The 12,566-nt window shown below is 39.1% G+C and overlaps 1 protein-coding gene across 3 annotated transcripts in view; it reads right to left on the minus strand.

The window, feature by feature from the left end:
- Positions 1-7,722: 7,722 nt before the first annotated feature.
- Positions 7,723-12,566, minus strand: part of LOC113675683 (adenosine receptor A2b-like) — a 6,265-nt gene continuing 1,421 nt past the window's right edge. For 2 of the 3 annotated variants that reach the window (XM_089202887.1, XM_089202886.1), the window contains exons 2-3: positions 9,684-10,111; positions 7,723-9,413 (exon numbers count right to left, since the gene is read on the minus strand). In XM_089202887.1, coding sequence (XP_089059013.1) covers positions 8,702-9,413; positions 9,684-10,066 — 1,095 coding nt within the window. In that variant the 5' untranslated portion in view covers positions 10,067-10,111 and the 3' untranslated portion in view covers positions 7,723-8,701. Of the gene's footprint in view, positions 9,414-9,683; positions 10,112-11,775 lie in introns of all 3 variants that reach the window. The other variant, XM_089202888.1, reaches the window with a different exon arrangement.

A 12,566-nucleotide genomic window follows, 5' to 3' on the forward strand; every position in this document is an offset into this window, starting at 1 on the left:
AGATTTGTTTATTTAGAGAACGATGCAATATTTGCTTTTCGTGGAAACAGCTACTTCCGATTGGTTTTCGACGGCACAAAACTTCTCATACTAAATAAAATCAATTCTAATTGAGCTAGAATTACTATTAAGGTTTTCTTTTTTTTTCAGCAAGTTAACTGGGAAACCTGGCACATCTTTGAGTAAGATATTTAAAAATACGACTTATTTAAAATAAACGGATGTAAATATCTGTTTGTTACTGTACTAATTGTAGCTAAGTCGCTCGTGCGTGACGCAGATTAGGGAGCGAGCCTGTGAGATTTAATTTCAGCTCGTGGTAATTTTGGTGTTTCATAGTTTGTTTTACCTGTATAGACAATATTTAACATTAATATATATTTTTAAAACGCTTCGAACCGCTAAGAAAGCAAAACCTTTATGTTTTATGTACAAACTTTGGCCGAGGAGTTAATTTATTCAATAGTGCTTTGCTGTGTAGAGTTGTAGATTTCAAAGGCGCTCAATTGGAATTTTATCGAATTTTGATCGGCGTTCATGCAAAAGTGCTACTAGATCCTAAAGATTTAAAACCGTAGACCTAAAAATCAATGACTGAACTGTCTTTGGTTATAATATCAGAGGATTTGAAGAACTACCGGTCAGCTTTTTTCGTCGCTGAGTTTGGATTATTTTACACCTTCGCGTAAACGAGAAAAGTGTGTCTTCTTAATCGGGTCTCAGTTCGCTCACAAATAAGCAGAGATAAAAATAATTCCCATGGTTTGACTAAGGAAGAATCAATGTATTCAATTATACTCAAGAAAGATTCACAGCTATGTAAACGTCTGTGTAGCGAGAAGCTGAAAAGTGTAAAATTTCGAGTTTCCGCCAGGTGAAATCCGAGCTTCTGGTAGGGTGACCGTTTTTCGTGGTTTACTGCCGTTATATGGAATATTTCAAAAAACTAACCTCATAACCTTCAGTTACTTACCTAGGCCTTCAAACTGACAAAGTATGAGCGAAATCGATTTTTTGACCGTGGCCACATTTTTTTAATTTTCCTTGATTTTTACTGACATTTACTCTTAACTTCTTGTACCATTTAAGTTAAATCGTGTTTTTTCTACTCCTTTATCCCACAACGCCCCTTTACTCACAAGGCACACGCAAAACAACTTACATTCCTTCACTTACCGTAAAAACAACGTTCAAAGTTAAGTCAGAGCATACCCAATCATTGTAATAAAATATGTGACTATTGTTCATCGTGGTGTAAGATAGATGAACTTTATTCATTTGTCTCACGATAGAGTCACTTTGGATATTGATCGCGACATTTCGACCGCACTACTGCTAGTCTTCATCGGGCGATGAGATCGATTGTTTACCCGTCGCTATTTGTAGCACATTTGGCTCGCTGCTGTCGGTGCATTTCGATCCTCATTACTGTTCCGGTTGTCAGATGGTTCCCTCATAGGTCCGCAATGATCGGCTGTTGTGTTATATGATCGTGGGTATCCAAGCTTCGGGAATTTTGATTCCTCCATCCCAACTGATGTTCTTAGGGTGAAATCTTATATGGATAGCCTCTTTGACCCTATGTTTATATCACTGAGGGTCACGATCAATAAACTTAACCTTGCTCCAAATAGGAATATGCCCCGTTTCGTTACGATGGAAATTTGCTGACCTGTTGTATTGATACAATTCGATAGTGGTTATGAGTTGAAAAGGATAAAGTTTTTCACCAAAACCATATATTTTTTTATTTTTAAACGCTAACTAACGGTATGTTTACTCCGGAAGATAATATGACAAACAAAAGCAAGCTCTAACCGCGATGAGAACGCCCATGGATCAGCGCTGCAGAACTCGTTTTTTTCCCGATCATATTAGCCTGTAAAGAAATATATAACCGAGTTTTTCATACCGCGTGATTTAAGGCCAGAAACGCCTTTAGAATGCTCAACAACGTATGGAGGTCCTCTCAGTACAGCACCAGGACCAAGCTGAAGATCTACCAAAGCTGTGTGATGTCCACCCGACTATACGGCTCTGAATGCTGGAGGATGACAGAGAGCGACATCACCAAGCTGTCAGTCTTCCACACAAAGAACCTCAGGAGAATCCTACAAATCTTTTGGTCTGACACCATCTCCAATCAACAGCTACTTGCAAGCTGCAATCAAGACAGCATGAAGACCATCATCATGCGAAGGCGATGAAGATGGATTGGGCCCGTCATGAGGAGAGAGCAGGACAACATCACTCGCACAGCCCTTCACTGGACACCTGAAGGAAAGCGCAAGAGGGGAAGACCAAGAAACACGTGGCGCCGAACTGTGGAGGCAGAGCTCAAGACCATGCAACACACTTGGGGTACCATCCAGAAGCTGGCCCAGGACTGACAGACGTGGCGATTCTTCGTAGTCGCCCTACGTGCCCTACGTCATAATGGGCATGAGTGAGTTAGTGAGTGAGTGTTATTTAAAGCATCTAACTACCACAGAAATGATTGTTTTTCATGCTTCAAAGGCAGAGAAGCAAAGGTGAACCTTGCTTTGCTGATAAAACGGTCTAAGCATTGTCGTGTAAAACGCTTCCAACACAAAGATAAGTACTGTATTTCACAACTCAACTATTTCTTAAGAACAAGTTCGCGTAAAGTCACATGATCTTAACGTCACTGATTCAATGACACGCAATGCGTGCAAACAAGATGAAATACAAAGAGGAAAAATGGTATTTCTGACGATTGAGTCTGCGAATAAGGCAGAAATAACTATTTTGTCGGCACCAGATACAAACACGCCTGGGCCTTAGGCCCGAGCATTATGGGTCATTGGGCCATGGTACCTACCCAGATTTCTTATCATATTTTTTCCCCAAAGGGGTTTTTTCTGGTAGGTTTTTTTTCTGACCTCCGTATAACCGTAGTGATGTCCTTGTAAGCGGTTGCCCATCTCTGTCAATCCCGATTTGGTGAAGTTTACACGTTAGTGATGGCTACTTTTGAATGTATAAGGAATTTACTGTATATCAGGATTGCATATGGTATATCAGTTGCGAATGTATGAATGTATGTATGCCTCGGGCAATATATGCCTTGGGCTGGTTCTCAGCAGGCGTCCCTAAATAAACTTATTTGGTTTACTCTACTGTGTTATTTTTTGTGTAGTGGAGACTAAATCTAAACAAATAATCAATGTTCAGTCGCAACAGGCATCATCATTTTCGGCTTAAACGTTAATAATCAGCGAGATTATCGCGTGTCATCATATAGGTCTGGACAGAAATCATCAGGCGAGGGTTGTCCAATACACCCAAACTGAGTCCGATGGACGAAGGCCATGAACAACCAGACTCACCGGAAGTCAGTTCGCGAGAGGCTTAGTAGATATACAGCAAAGTAAAGAGTTGCGGACAGGGTGGAGATACATGTCAGCAAACAGCCGGACTCCATCGGATCCGTAGCGCGCTTGTTTCACCTCATGGCTCAAAGAACGACAAATGTTACATGTGTAGCGCACTTGTTTCGCGTCATGGCTGAGAGATATTTTCTCTATCTCTCGCGAACTGACCTCCAGAGAGTCCGATCGACGCTTGCCAGGACGAACTGTCTCCATCGGACCTGATCGAGTCCGTTTGCCAACATTTTTAACCCCCCTCACTCCTGTGAACCTCTTACTTCCGGTACCACTGATCAAGCGCCTTGCGCCCATTCCGGGTTCCGGTCGTAATCGGACTTAATCCACATGCTGGTGAAGACAACCCGACTCAGGTCGGGTGTATTGGACATGTGTGGTTTTTGTTTTCGACAACATTGACCTGTAAAGAAATATAGAGCGGAGTTTATTTGCACCTTTCGCCGGCAGCAAATAACTGGCTAAATGCTAAGGAAGTAATGTACTTTAAGAGATCATTAATGGAGTAAAATTTTATTTTTTTCCCTCCCGGGGTTTCCTAGCGCGTTGCTGCGAACACAGCTAACTAAATATATTTGGCTTTGAGAAAATAAACAAATGCAAGTTGAAAAAGTATTTTAATCACAATCCTCTTTAGCAATCTATCACCGATTTCACATCTCGTGTCTCAAGTTGATTTTTAGGCAAGGGAAGCTGTCACAGTAGAAAGTAGTGTTGGAAATGTTAATGCGTTACAAGAAGAGGTATTTCCCTCGTTGGTAGTTTCATTCCTAAATTAATTATTTATTTTTAAGTGAAACATCGACGAGATCTGAGGGCAGATACCACCAAGACAAAGACAACATCGACGTAGTTTAGGCGTGCATTTCCGTGGTAAAATACTTCCACCATAATGATAAGTACTGTATTTCACAACTTAGCCATTTATTATTTTTCCTCAACCAAATTGTCGCGTAAAATCACATGACCTTACCTTAAAAAAAGAATTATAACTCCTTTTCTCAGATACCGCCGAATGCACCCTTACCTTCGCACAGAAATTTTGCGGGATTAAGTTCCCGCACTTACCTGATATTTGGGACTTACTTCATATTTCATACTTAAAGTCCTTCTTAGCATAGAAGCCAGAAATGTATTATCATAATGTCTACCCAATCGTTTCAAGGGTAAATTGGTACTCCTGTATTTCAAGGACATAATGCAGTCGAAATCTCTCTCGAAAACATGGTCCTTGCTTGCTCACTGGCCTCCATGCTGACTGAGAGTCAAAGATCTGATCAGAGTCGATTACTAGCTAACTGTCACAATTTAACACTGGCATTGTCGCTCTTTGTGTCACAAACCATGCAATAAATCTGTAGATCGCGGACAGAACATGCCGGGTACAACAACTGTTACATGATAGTCACGTCACGCAGTATTAACAGGCTATCCTCAAATGTCATGACACGTTTGGGCTAAGCTAAGCGGTTCTTCTTGCTGAATCATCCTGCAATCATGAAAATTGCCATTCATGCTACGAGTGCGTAGTTATTTCCAAAGAGATAATTGTGCGAAAGAGTCCTAAATTTACGTAGCACTCGCTAACGCACAAGCTGCGCAGATCCTCGCGCCTGTTTTCATTTTAATCGTCAACTTTTATCAATTTCATATTTGAAGTCTCTCGCTTTACACTGACAAGTCTATGGATCATTTTACGCTACTCTGGGGAGAAGTTTTTCTTTAGCACAGCTCGTCATGCCGTCAACACTTTTTAACCTTTGAAGAAACGACAACTGACGGTGAATCTCTATTACATTCTGTAACCTCAAATGGTTACCTTAGTGGGTGAGCAAACAATTCGAAGGCACCTAGAATGTCAAGTGATCTTTAATAATTTTAGAAGATAGCGCTAAGATGTATTTGTGCTTGATCGAAGTAGCGATTGAGGCACAGGCGGCCCAAGCTCCAGCTGTGAGACGATCATCTTACGCAATAACGGTCATGGCGGAATTATAAGAGTTTGTATAGGAATATTTACGAGCGCTCTAAGGAATAAAAAAATACGTCAAATTCTCAAAAAAAATACCTCACCTCGCTTCCACAGCGTATTGCTTGTTATCTGACCGCTTACTTTTATGAAAAGAGCCTATTTGAGCGAGTTGTTAATTTCGAGGTTTTCAACGTACATAAGAAAAGCCCAAGGCTGAACACTCCATTTCCGAACGCCTGATCCGAGAAGCGAAAAATCCAAGCTCAAAATGACCGGGCGGCCGCAAATCTAACACAGAATCCAAGCACACATACTGTAGTTTCATTTCAATCGACTACAAACTCAATCTTCCCCGTGCAACCGACGCTAAGCCGCAGTTTGCTTCAAAAATTTCTAGTCTAGAGGTTTCTAACAGCCCGCGACCACATCAACCTTGACACACGACCGTTGAAACCCTACCTCCTTTTCAAACTGAGCCTCGCCGGGGACCACACCGTCAGTTATTATCAATAAATTGTTTTAGAACCACGGGTCCCCTCAGGTCGAAATCGATCGAGAGGCTATTGTTTTATCCTAAAGTAAAAGAAATAAGTATCTACAAGGGCACTTGGCAAGAAACACATAGACGAAGTGCGAAATTTAGCGTAGCCGGCAACTAAGAGTCAAGTGAATACTTACATGGCTGAGCGACTTGTTCTATTGTGACTCACATTCTCGTGCGGACGAAGCGAAATAACTGTTGTCTTGTTGGCAGAATTAAAATAGGTATGTCCAGATAGAACTAAATTGAATACTGGTATAAATCCTTGCCAGGTTTTCCTCTGACTACGAAAATAATCACACATTTGTAAACATTTCCGAAGGCGAATTCGATTGGCCGATTGAAACAATAGCCTCTTGATCGATTTCGACCGGAGGGGACCCGTGGTTCTAAAACAATTTATTGATAATAACTGACGGTGTGGTCCCCGGCGAGGCTCAGTTTGAAAAGGAGGTAGGGTTTCAACGGTCGTGTGTCAAGGTTGATGTGGTCGCGGGCTGTTAGAAACCTCTAAACTAGAAATTTTTGAAGCAAACTGCGGCTTAGCGTCGGTTGCACGGGGAAGATTGAGTTTGTAGTCAATTGAAATGAAACTACAGTATATGTGCTTGGATTCTGCGTTGGATTTGCGGCCGCCCGGTCATTTTGAGCTTGGATTTTTCGCTTCTCGGATCAGGCGTTCGGAAATGGAGTGTTCAGCCTTGGGCTTTTCTTATGTACGTTGAAAACCTCGAAATTAACAACTCGCTCAAATGGGCTCTTTTCATCCAAGTAAGCGGTCAGATAACAAGCAATACGCTGTGGAAGCGAGGTGAGGTATTTTTTTTTTGAGAATTTGACGTATTTTTTTATTCCTTAGAGCGCTCGTAAATATTCCTATACAAACTCTTATAATTCCGCCATGACCGTTATTGCGTAAGATGATCATCTCACAGCTGGAGCTTGGGCCGCCTGTGATTGAGGTTGTGTGGTTCAAACTAAAAGAAAATACTAGAAAGTAATTTAGTAGCAAGGTTATCGAAAGCGAAGCACAACAACATGGCATGTTGTGTAACTCGACATGTTGCTCTTGCTCTAAATAAGAGTGCAAGCGTGAATGAGTTGAAGCTCGAAGCAGCACGGTCTAACATTGATGTGAACACAAGCATGAATTAAAATAAGGTACTGAAACTAATTAGACTGCGGAAATGATTTATTACCAATTACCACGCTGACTCGAAGTTGATGATTGACTGAAAAATACTACATGTAAGTTACGAAGGCACGTTCAATGCAAATATTTACATAACAGTGCTATCAGTAGAACTCATTCAAAATAGGAAAGTAGCTACAGATTGGTCCTGTTGGTAAAATTTACCTGGCTTAAGGAATTCTTCAAAATGCTCATACATGCATATATGGGAACATTCTAACAGATTATTTTGGTGTCGATTCCCAGGATCTTCTACCCTTTTTTTGGTAACATACACACAGGTGATGTATGTATTGTGATGATTAATGTTCTTGAAAGATTTTCTTTAATCTGCATACCTGTATTTGGGTGCAAAGATACACTGAGACATTGTTTATATGGGCATTTTCAAGTGGCAGAACAATGTAAATATTCTTCTTCAAACTGAATTGTGTTTAAACTATGTAACGTAGTGCTGATCATTTTTGCAAAATAGTATCCATGATATGTGGAATGAAAATAATTAAATACATGTTGCCATGGTTTTCATTCAATGCAGCACTATGAGGATTAAAAAAAAACATCCTCTAAGGTCGAGCAAAAGCCTAGCATGCAGCTGATTTTTAATAGCAATTTTACCAGAGGACTTTTATTTTACTTATAAAAGGAGTCAAAGTTCTCTATTAGGGGGAAAGATGGTCTAAAAATGGTACCATATGTATGATTTGACGCCAAGGTACAATAGCACACAATCTACACGTCCAAACTTCTCTTCTCACAATATTCATAAGAGAAAATTCCTTTTTGGTGCTAGCTGTATAATTTTTTGGCCCAATTAGTAAAAGGGCTAATATTGGATTGCCTAGCTCACCGTGACCCATGCATTAATAGCAGTAATAATACACATGACAAAAAATTTCATTATTGCGATTGGCTAAACAAAATGCAGTTTTTAGATAACACAATGCAAAAGAGAGCAATTAAGTGCAGAAAATAGTTAATTTAGACCAAAAAAAAATTAAAGTTATGCAGCTGGGCTTCAAAACCAAAAAAAAATTTTAATTGTTGTTGAGTCCCAATGAATGTCGTTGGTCTGACCGAACACCAAATAATATTTGCAGGGTTTGAATGAATTTACGGTTAATCACACAATTCTTCCTATATAATTTGGAATAAATGAGCACTTACTAGATTCAAGTTAGTTATGGTGAAACTGTAAACCACTTAAATTACATGTAAACTACTTAAATTTCATTCAGTGACAAATTATGTACTTCTTTGTGCAAACGAAGGCACGAATTGAAATTCAGATGTTCATTGCAAATATTTATATCTTAGCTTATAAATGTCTTATGGTATTATTTGCAGAACCAAGTAAAAACAACGTCGTTTTGGACTCTATTGAGAAACAAAACAACCCCTAACCTAATGGGGTTAATTTCCACTTAACTAGTTTTTTCACCTGCTGTTTTCTGAATCGAATCTGATTGTAACAAAAAGATATTCGGCTTCTAACTGACTCGTCCATAGTCTTATTTTTGTAAAAGACAGGGAGCTAATTGAAATGATTATAGCAAAACGTTGTGAGGTACATTATGATATTTGGTTTCTTAACGACTTCTACACAGTCTTTTTGTTTTGGAAGACGTTGAGCTAATTTTAAACTGTAAGCTCTCCATTGTGAACGCTCCGGGGGGTTTTGGACGGCAGTTTGCCCAGCAAGGTCGAAGCATCCTCTTGAATGCCACCTTGAAAGGCTCACTTTTCAAAGCGTAAATCAAAGGGTTGAAGCTTATTGCTAGTAAGTACAGAATTTTAAGGATCGGAAAGAGCCTGTACTTCACAATCGCTTCACTTCCGTTCTGTGGATTACTGCTGGGCGGCTCAAATGTTGAGATGAGAGTCACAGCGAGCACAGGTGCGAAACAAGCCAACGCTGAAAACACGATGACAGCTACCGTCTTGGCGGCGCGCATTTCAGTGACACGCCTCTGCGAGAAAGCGTCCTCCAGTGTTCTTATCTGTCTGTATTGTTTAAAGGAGATTATGAAAATCCACGCATGTGAAATCAGCATGATACCGCTTGGCAGTAAGACGCTAACTGTCATGAGAGTTAAGAAGAGGGGGATTATGGGTTGTAAGTCTCTTTCGTTTGGGATAAAGTTATTTCGGAGACAACCATATATCAGCTGCAGAAGTGGGCGGGCGTCTTTTCCTATAATTTCCTTAATAATGTTTGGCAAAAAGCCTTCCACAATGCCAATGATCCAAAGGACAGTTATTGTTATGAGAGTGCGTTTTGTGGTCACCAACACTGGGTATCTGTTGAGAGACGGAACAAGAACGATGAGAGAAGTGAAACATACTTTGTATTAAATGGGGTTGTCTGTCTGGTAGTCCGAGAGAGCGTAGTGGTGAGAAGGACTGCTGTTGTTAGCTGTGACTTCAGCTAAGGTTTTCCAAACGTCAATCACTATTAACCACAGAAGTCCTTCTTAGGATTACTCTTAGATGGACGATCAAATTACACAATTCAGTGTATTAATAAACTCAAGTTCAAACGAGTTTCAAGATACCGGTTTCACTACGTACCTCATTGGTAGTTTTATGGCCAACAGTCGATCCAACGATATGCACAGCAAATGAAGCATAACAACGTAGAATAAAATCCAATCCAGTTTTGAAGACCACTTGCACAAGGTTTGAGCTCTCGGATCGCATTCTTTGATGGTGAGAGAGAACGAGTAACCCCCCAACACTGGAACAAACAAAAGGCTTGCTACAGAGAGGCTGACAAGGAGATGGTTGGCGGGTGTTCTAAGGGTTTTGGTTTTGTACACAGCCATACATATGAGCGTGTTCCCCACTGTGGCGGATATTGCAGAAGTGATAGTAAGTGTTAAGAATATTGCGGTCGACAAAGTCTCATGCGGATCGCAGGTGATATTTTTTTTGGGACGTATGTTCTGCTCCATCGTTCCTTTTCTATATCCGTTTCTTTTGAGACACAACAGCGTTTTCTGAGGATAGAAAAGATAGCAAGGATGAATGCTCTGTTTTTTTACTGATTTGTGACAATAATTATAGCTTCTCTCCTGTATGCGTAGGTAACATGAGCTCTCACTTAAGTCGCCATCCGTCTGTAAATTAGCGCCCTGACGAAGCAAACGTTTTCTAAAGCAAACTGAGGAAAATGATGAGAAGGACCTTGGGAAATACACCTGCTCGATATCTGCATTATTAACATTTTCCTTCAAAGTAACCACTTTTCACAACGAGTTCCTTTAAAAATTTCTTTATTTTTCGTTGACTTCAGAAGAAATTGTTTTAAAGAATAAAACCAATATTAATCTGAAAAAATCTAAGAAAACTATCCCAGAGAAATAATGCCTAAAGTACCTACTTTGATGACAATGATGCTAATTAACATGTGGTACATCATTTTGGTCAGTAAACAAAAACTTGAATTAGGAAGGTGTCGCGATCAAAACGATTGAGAAATTTAGTCACACAAAGGAAGCTTTAACTCGTAATTAGTCAAAGCATTATCAAAATAACCTAGAAAAGGTATGAAATACGAGTAAATGTTATTTTATAAGTGATTTCTACTTTAGTAGAGCATGCGGAATTAAATGCGGATTACAGAAATTGTTACCGATGGGAACTAGTTTTGTGTGATTAACATTTAAACACAAGTTTTTCTTGGAAAGAACAAATGTGTCATAAAAAGTCCTCGTTTAAATTTTCGATTCTTTTTCGCAGGCAAAAAGCCAGAATTACAAGTAGGTGCTGATTTCATACGTCTGCGATAAGTTAGTGCATCATTGATGATTCTCGTGTGCGCCTTGTTACCTTTTACTGGTTTAAAATAATGTTTTGGGTGACGATATCGATTTTAAAATCAAATTTACATATTGGCGTGAGAAGCATTACCTGAGCTTAATGTAGAAGTAAAATGAAAAAATTTTCCATGTGTTTAAATTACAGGACAATTTCTTTGGGGTTTTTATTTTTAAGTCTTTTCCATGATACCTAGTGCGTAAAGAGCTGCAGATAAGATAATTTAAGTGATTTCTTGGAGAATTATTAAATCCAGTTTAGTAGAGCATGCGGAATTAAATGGGAAGTACAAAAATTGTTACCGATGAAAATTAGTTTTGTGCGATTAACGTCACAACACAAGTTGTTCTTGGAAAGAAAAGATGTGTCACAAAAGGTCTTTGTTGAAATTTTCGATCCTTGTTCGCAGGCAAGAAGCCAAATTACAAATAAGAGCCGATTTCTTTCGTCTGTATTAAGTTAGCGGATCATTGACGATCATCGTGTGCGCCCTGTCACCTTTTACTGGTTTAAAATAATGTTTTGGGTGACGACAACGAGTTTAAATCGAACTTAAAAATTGGCTTGTGAAACATCACCCCAGCTTTATTTAGGAGTAAACTTTTCCTTTTTTCAAATTAAAGGACAATTTCTTCGAGGTTTTTAGTTTAAGTCTCTTCCATGATACCTAGTGTGTAAAGAACTGAAGATAAGATAATTTGGACGTTTCAAAAATTTGAAATATCAGTTTCCCGAAGCCCTCCGACAAAATACGCTCGCCAAAGAAAAAATAACGAAAATGGCTCCGGGAAAGAGTTTTAGGATTTCCAACTTTGCAAGTCAAAATTTGATCTCAATTACTTACATGTCACAAACTTTTTCTGTTCTAAGGAATCTTCCCTTTTTTTTGTTGCTTTTCGAATTCGAAATATCTGACTGAGGACGAATTTTCTGTAATTTCTTCTATCTTCTCCATATGAGATTTTTTTCTGATTGGCTCTGCGTCACAAAAGTTTGTTAAGCTGGCAACACCTTGATTCTGCTTCAAATGACATGAGACTTTCTCCGCATGCGATAAACTCATTTTAAGCGTGGAATAAAATTTAATGATTTCCGTAGAATAGAAGGTTAGCAATTTAAATAAGAAACGATGCTTTTCTATAATTCCTCCTCCTTAGTTTGAAAAAAAAATAGCCACCGTTAAGCATATAGAAGTTGGCTTTTATTTCAACTAATGGACACGTATGTTGTCGAGGATCTACTCTGTTTTTTTCGATCAGTTTGGCTCAGTAGTATTTGCATCCTTAGGTCATTCATCTTTAAGTAATTTATCAAATAAGACAAGGAAATAAGTTATTAGCTGTGCCATCTGAAAAAAATCCTACAGGCAAAAATAAAAAAACAACATCCAAAGCTACAACTGTCTTCAATCTAAATACATTCAAAAAAGAAATGGAATTTGTGTAAACAGTGCAGCAACGGGTGACGTCTGTTAATCTAAAGCAGTAATTGGAAAAAAAGGAATTGTATTATGCGTGCAAATTTCATCAAAATTACCCATATCAGTCAGTATGTTGTTAGTACGACAATTTTTCTTCGCCTGGTGAAAAAGTCATGTGTTTTTAACAAAATTATCCGCGGAATTATGACCCGACA

This window comes from Pocillopora damicornis, chromosome 4 (assembly GCF_964200805.1).
Source record: "Pocillopora damicornis chromosome 4, jaPocDami1.2, whole genome shotgun sequence".
Taxonomy (NCBI): Eukaryota; Metazoa; Cnidaria; class Anthozoa; order Scleractinia; family Pocilloporidae; genus Pocillopora; species Pocillopora damicornis.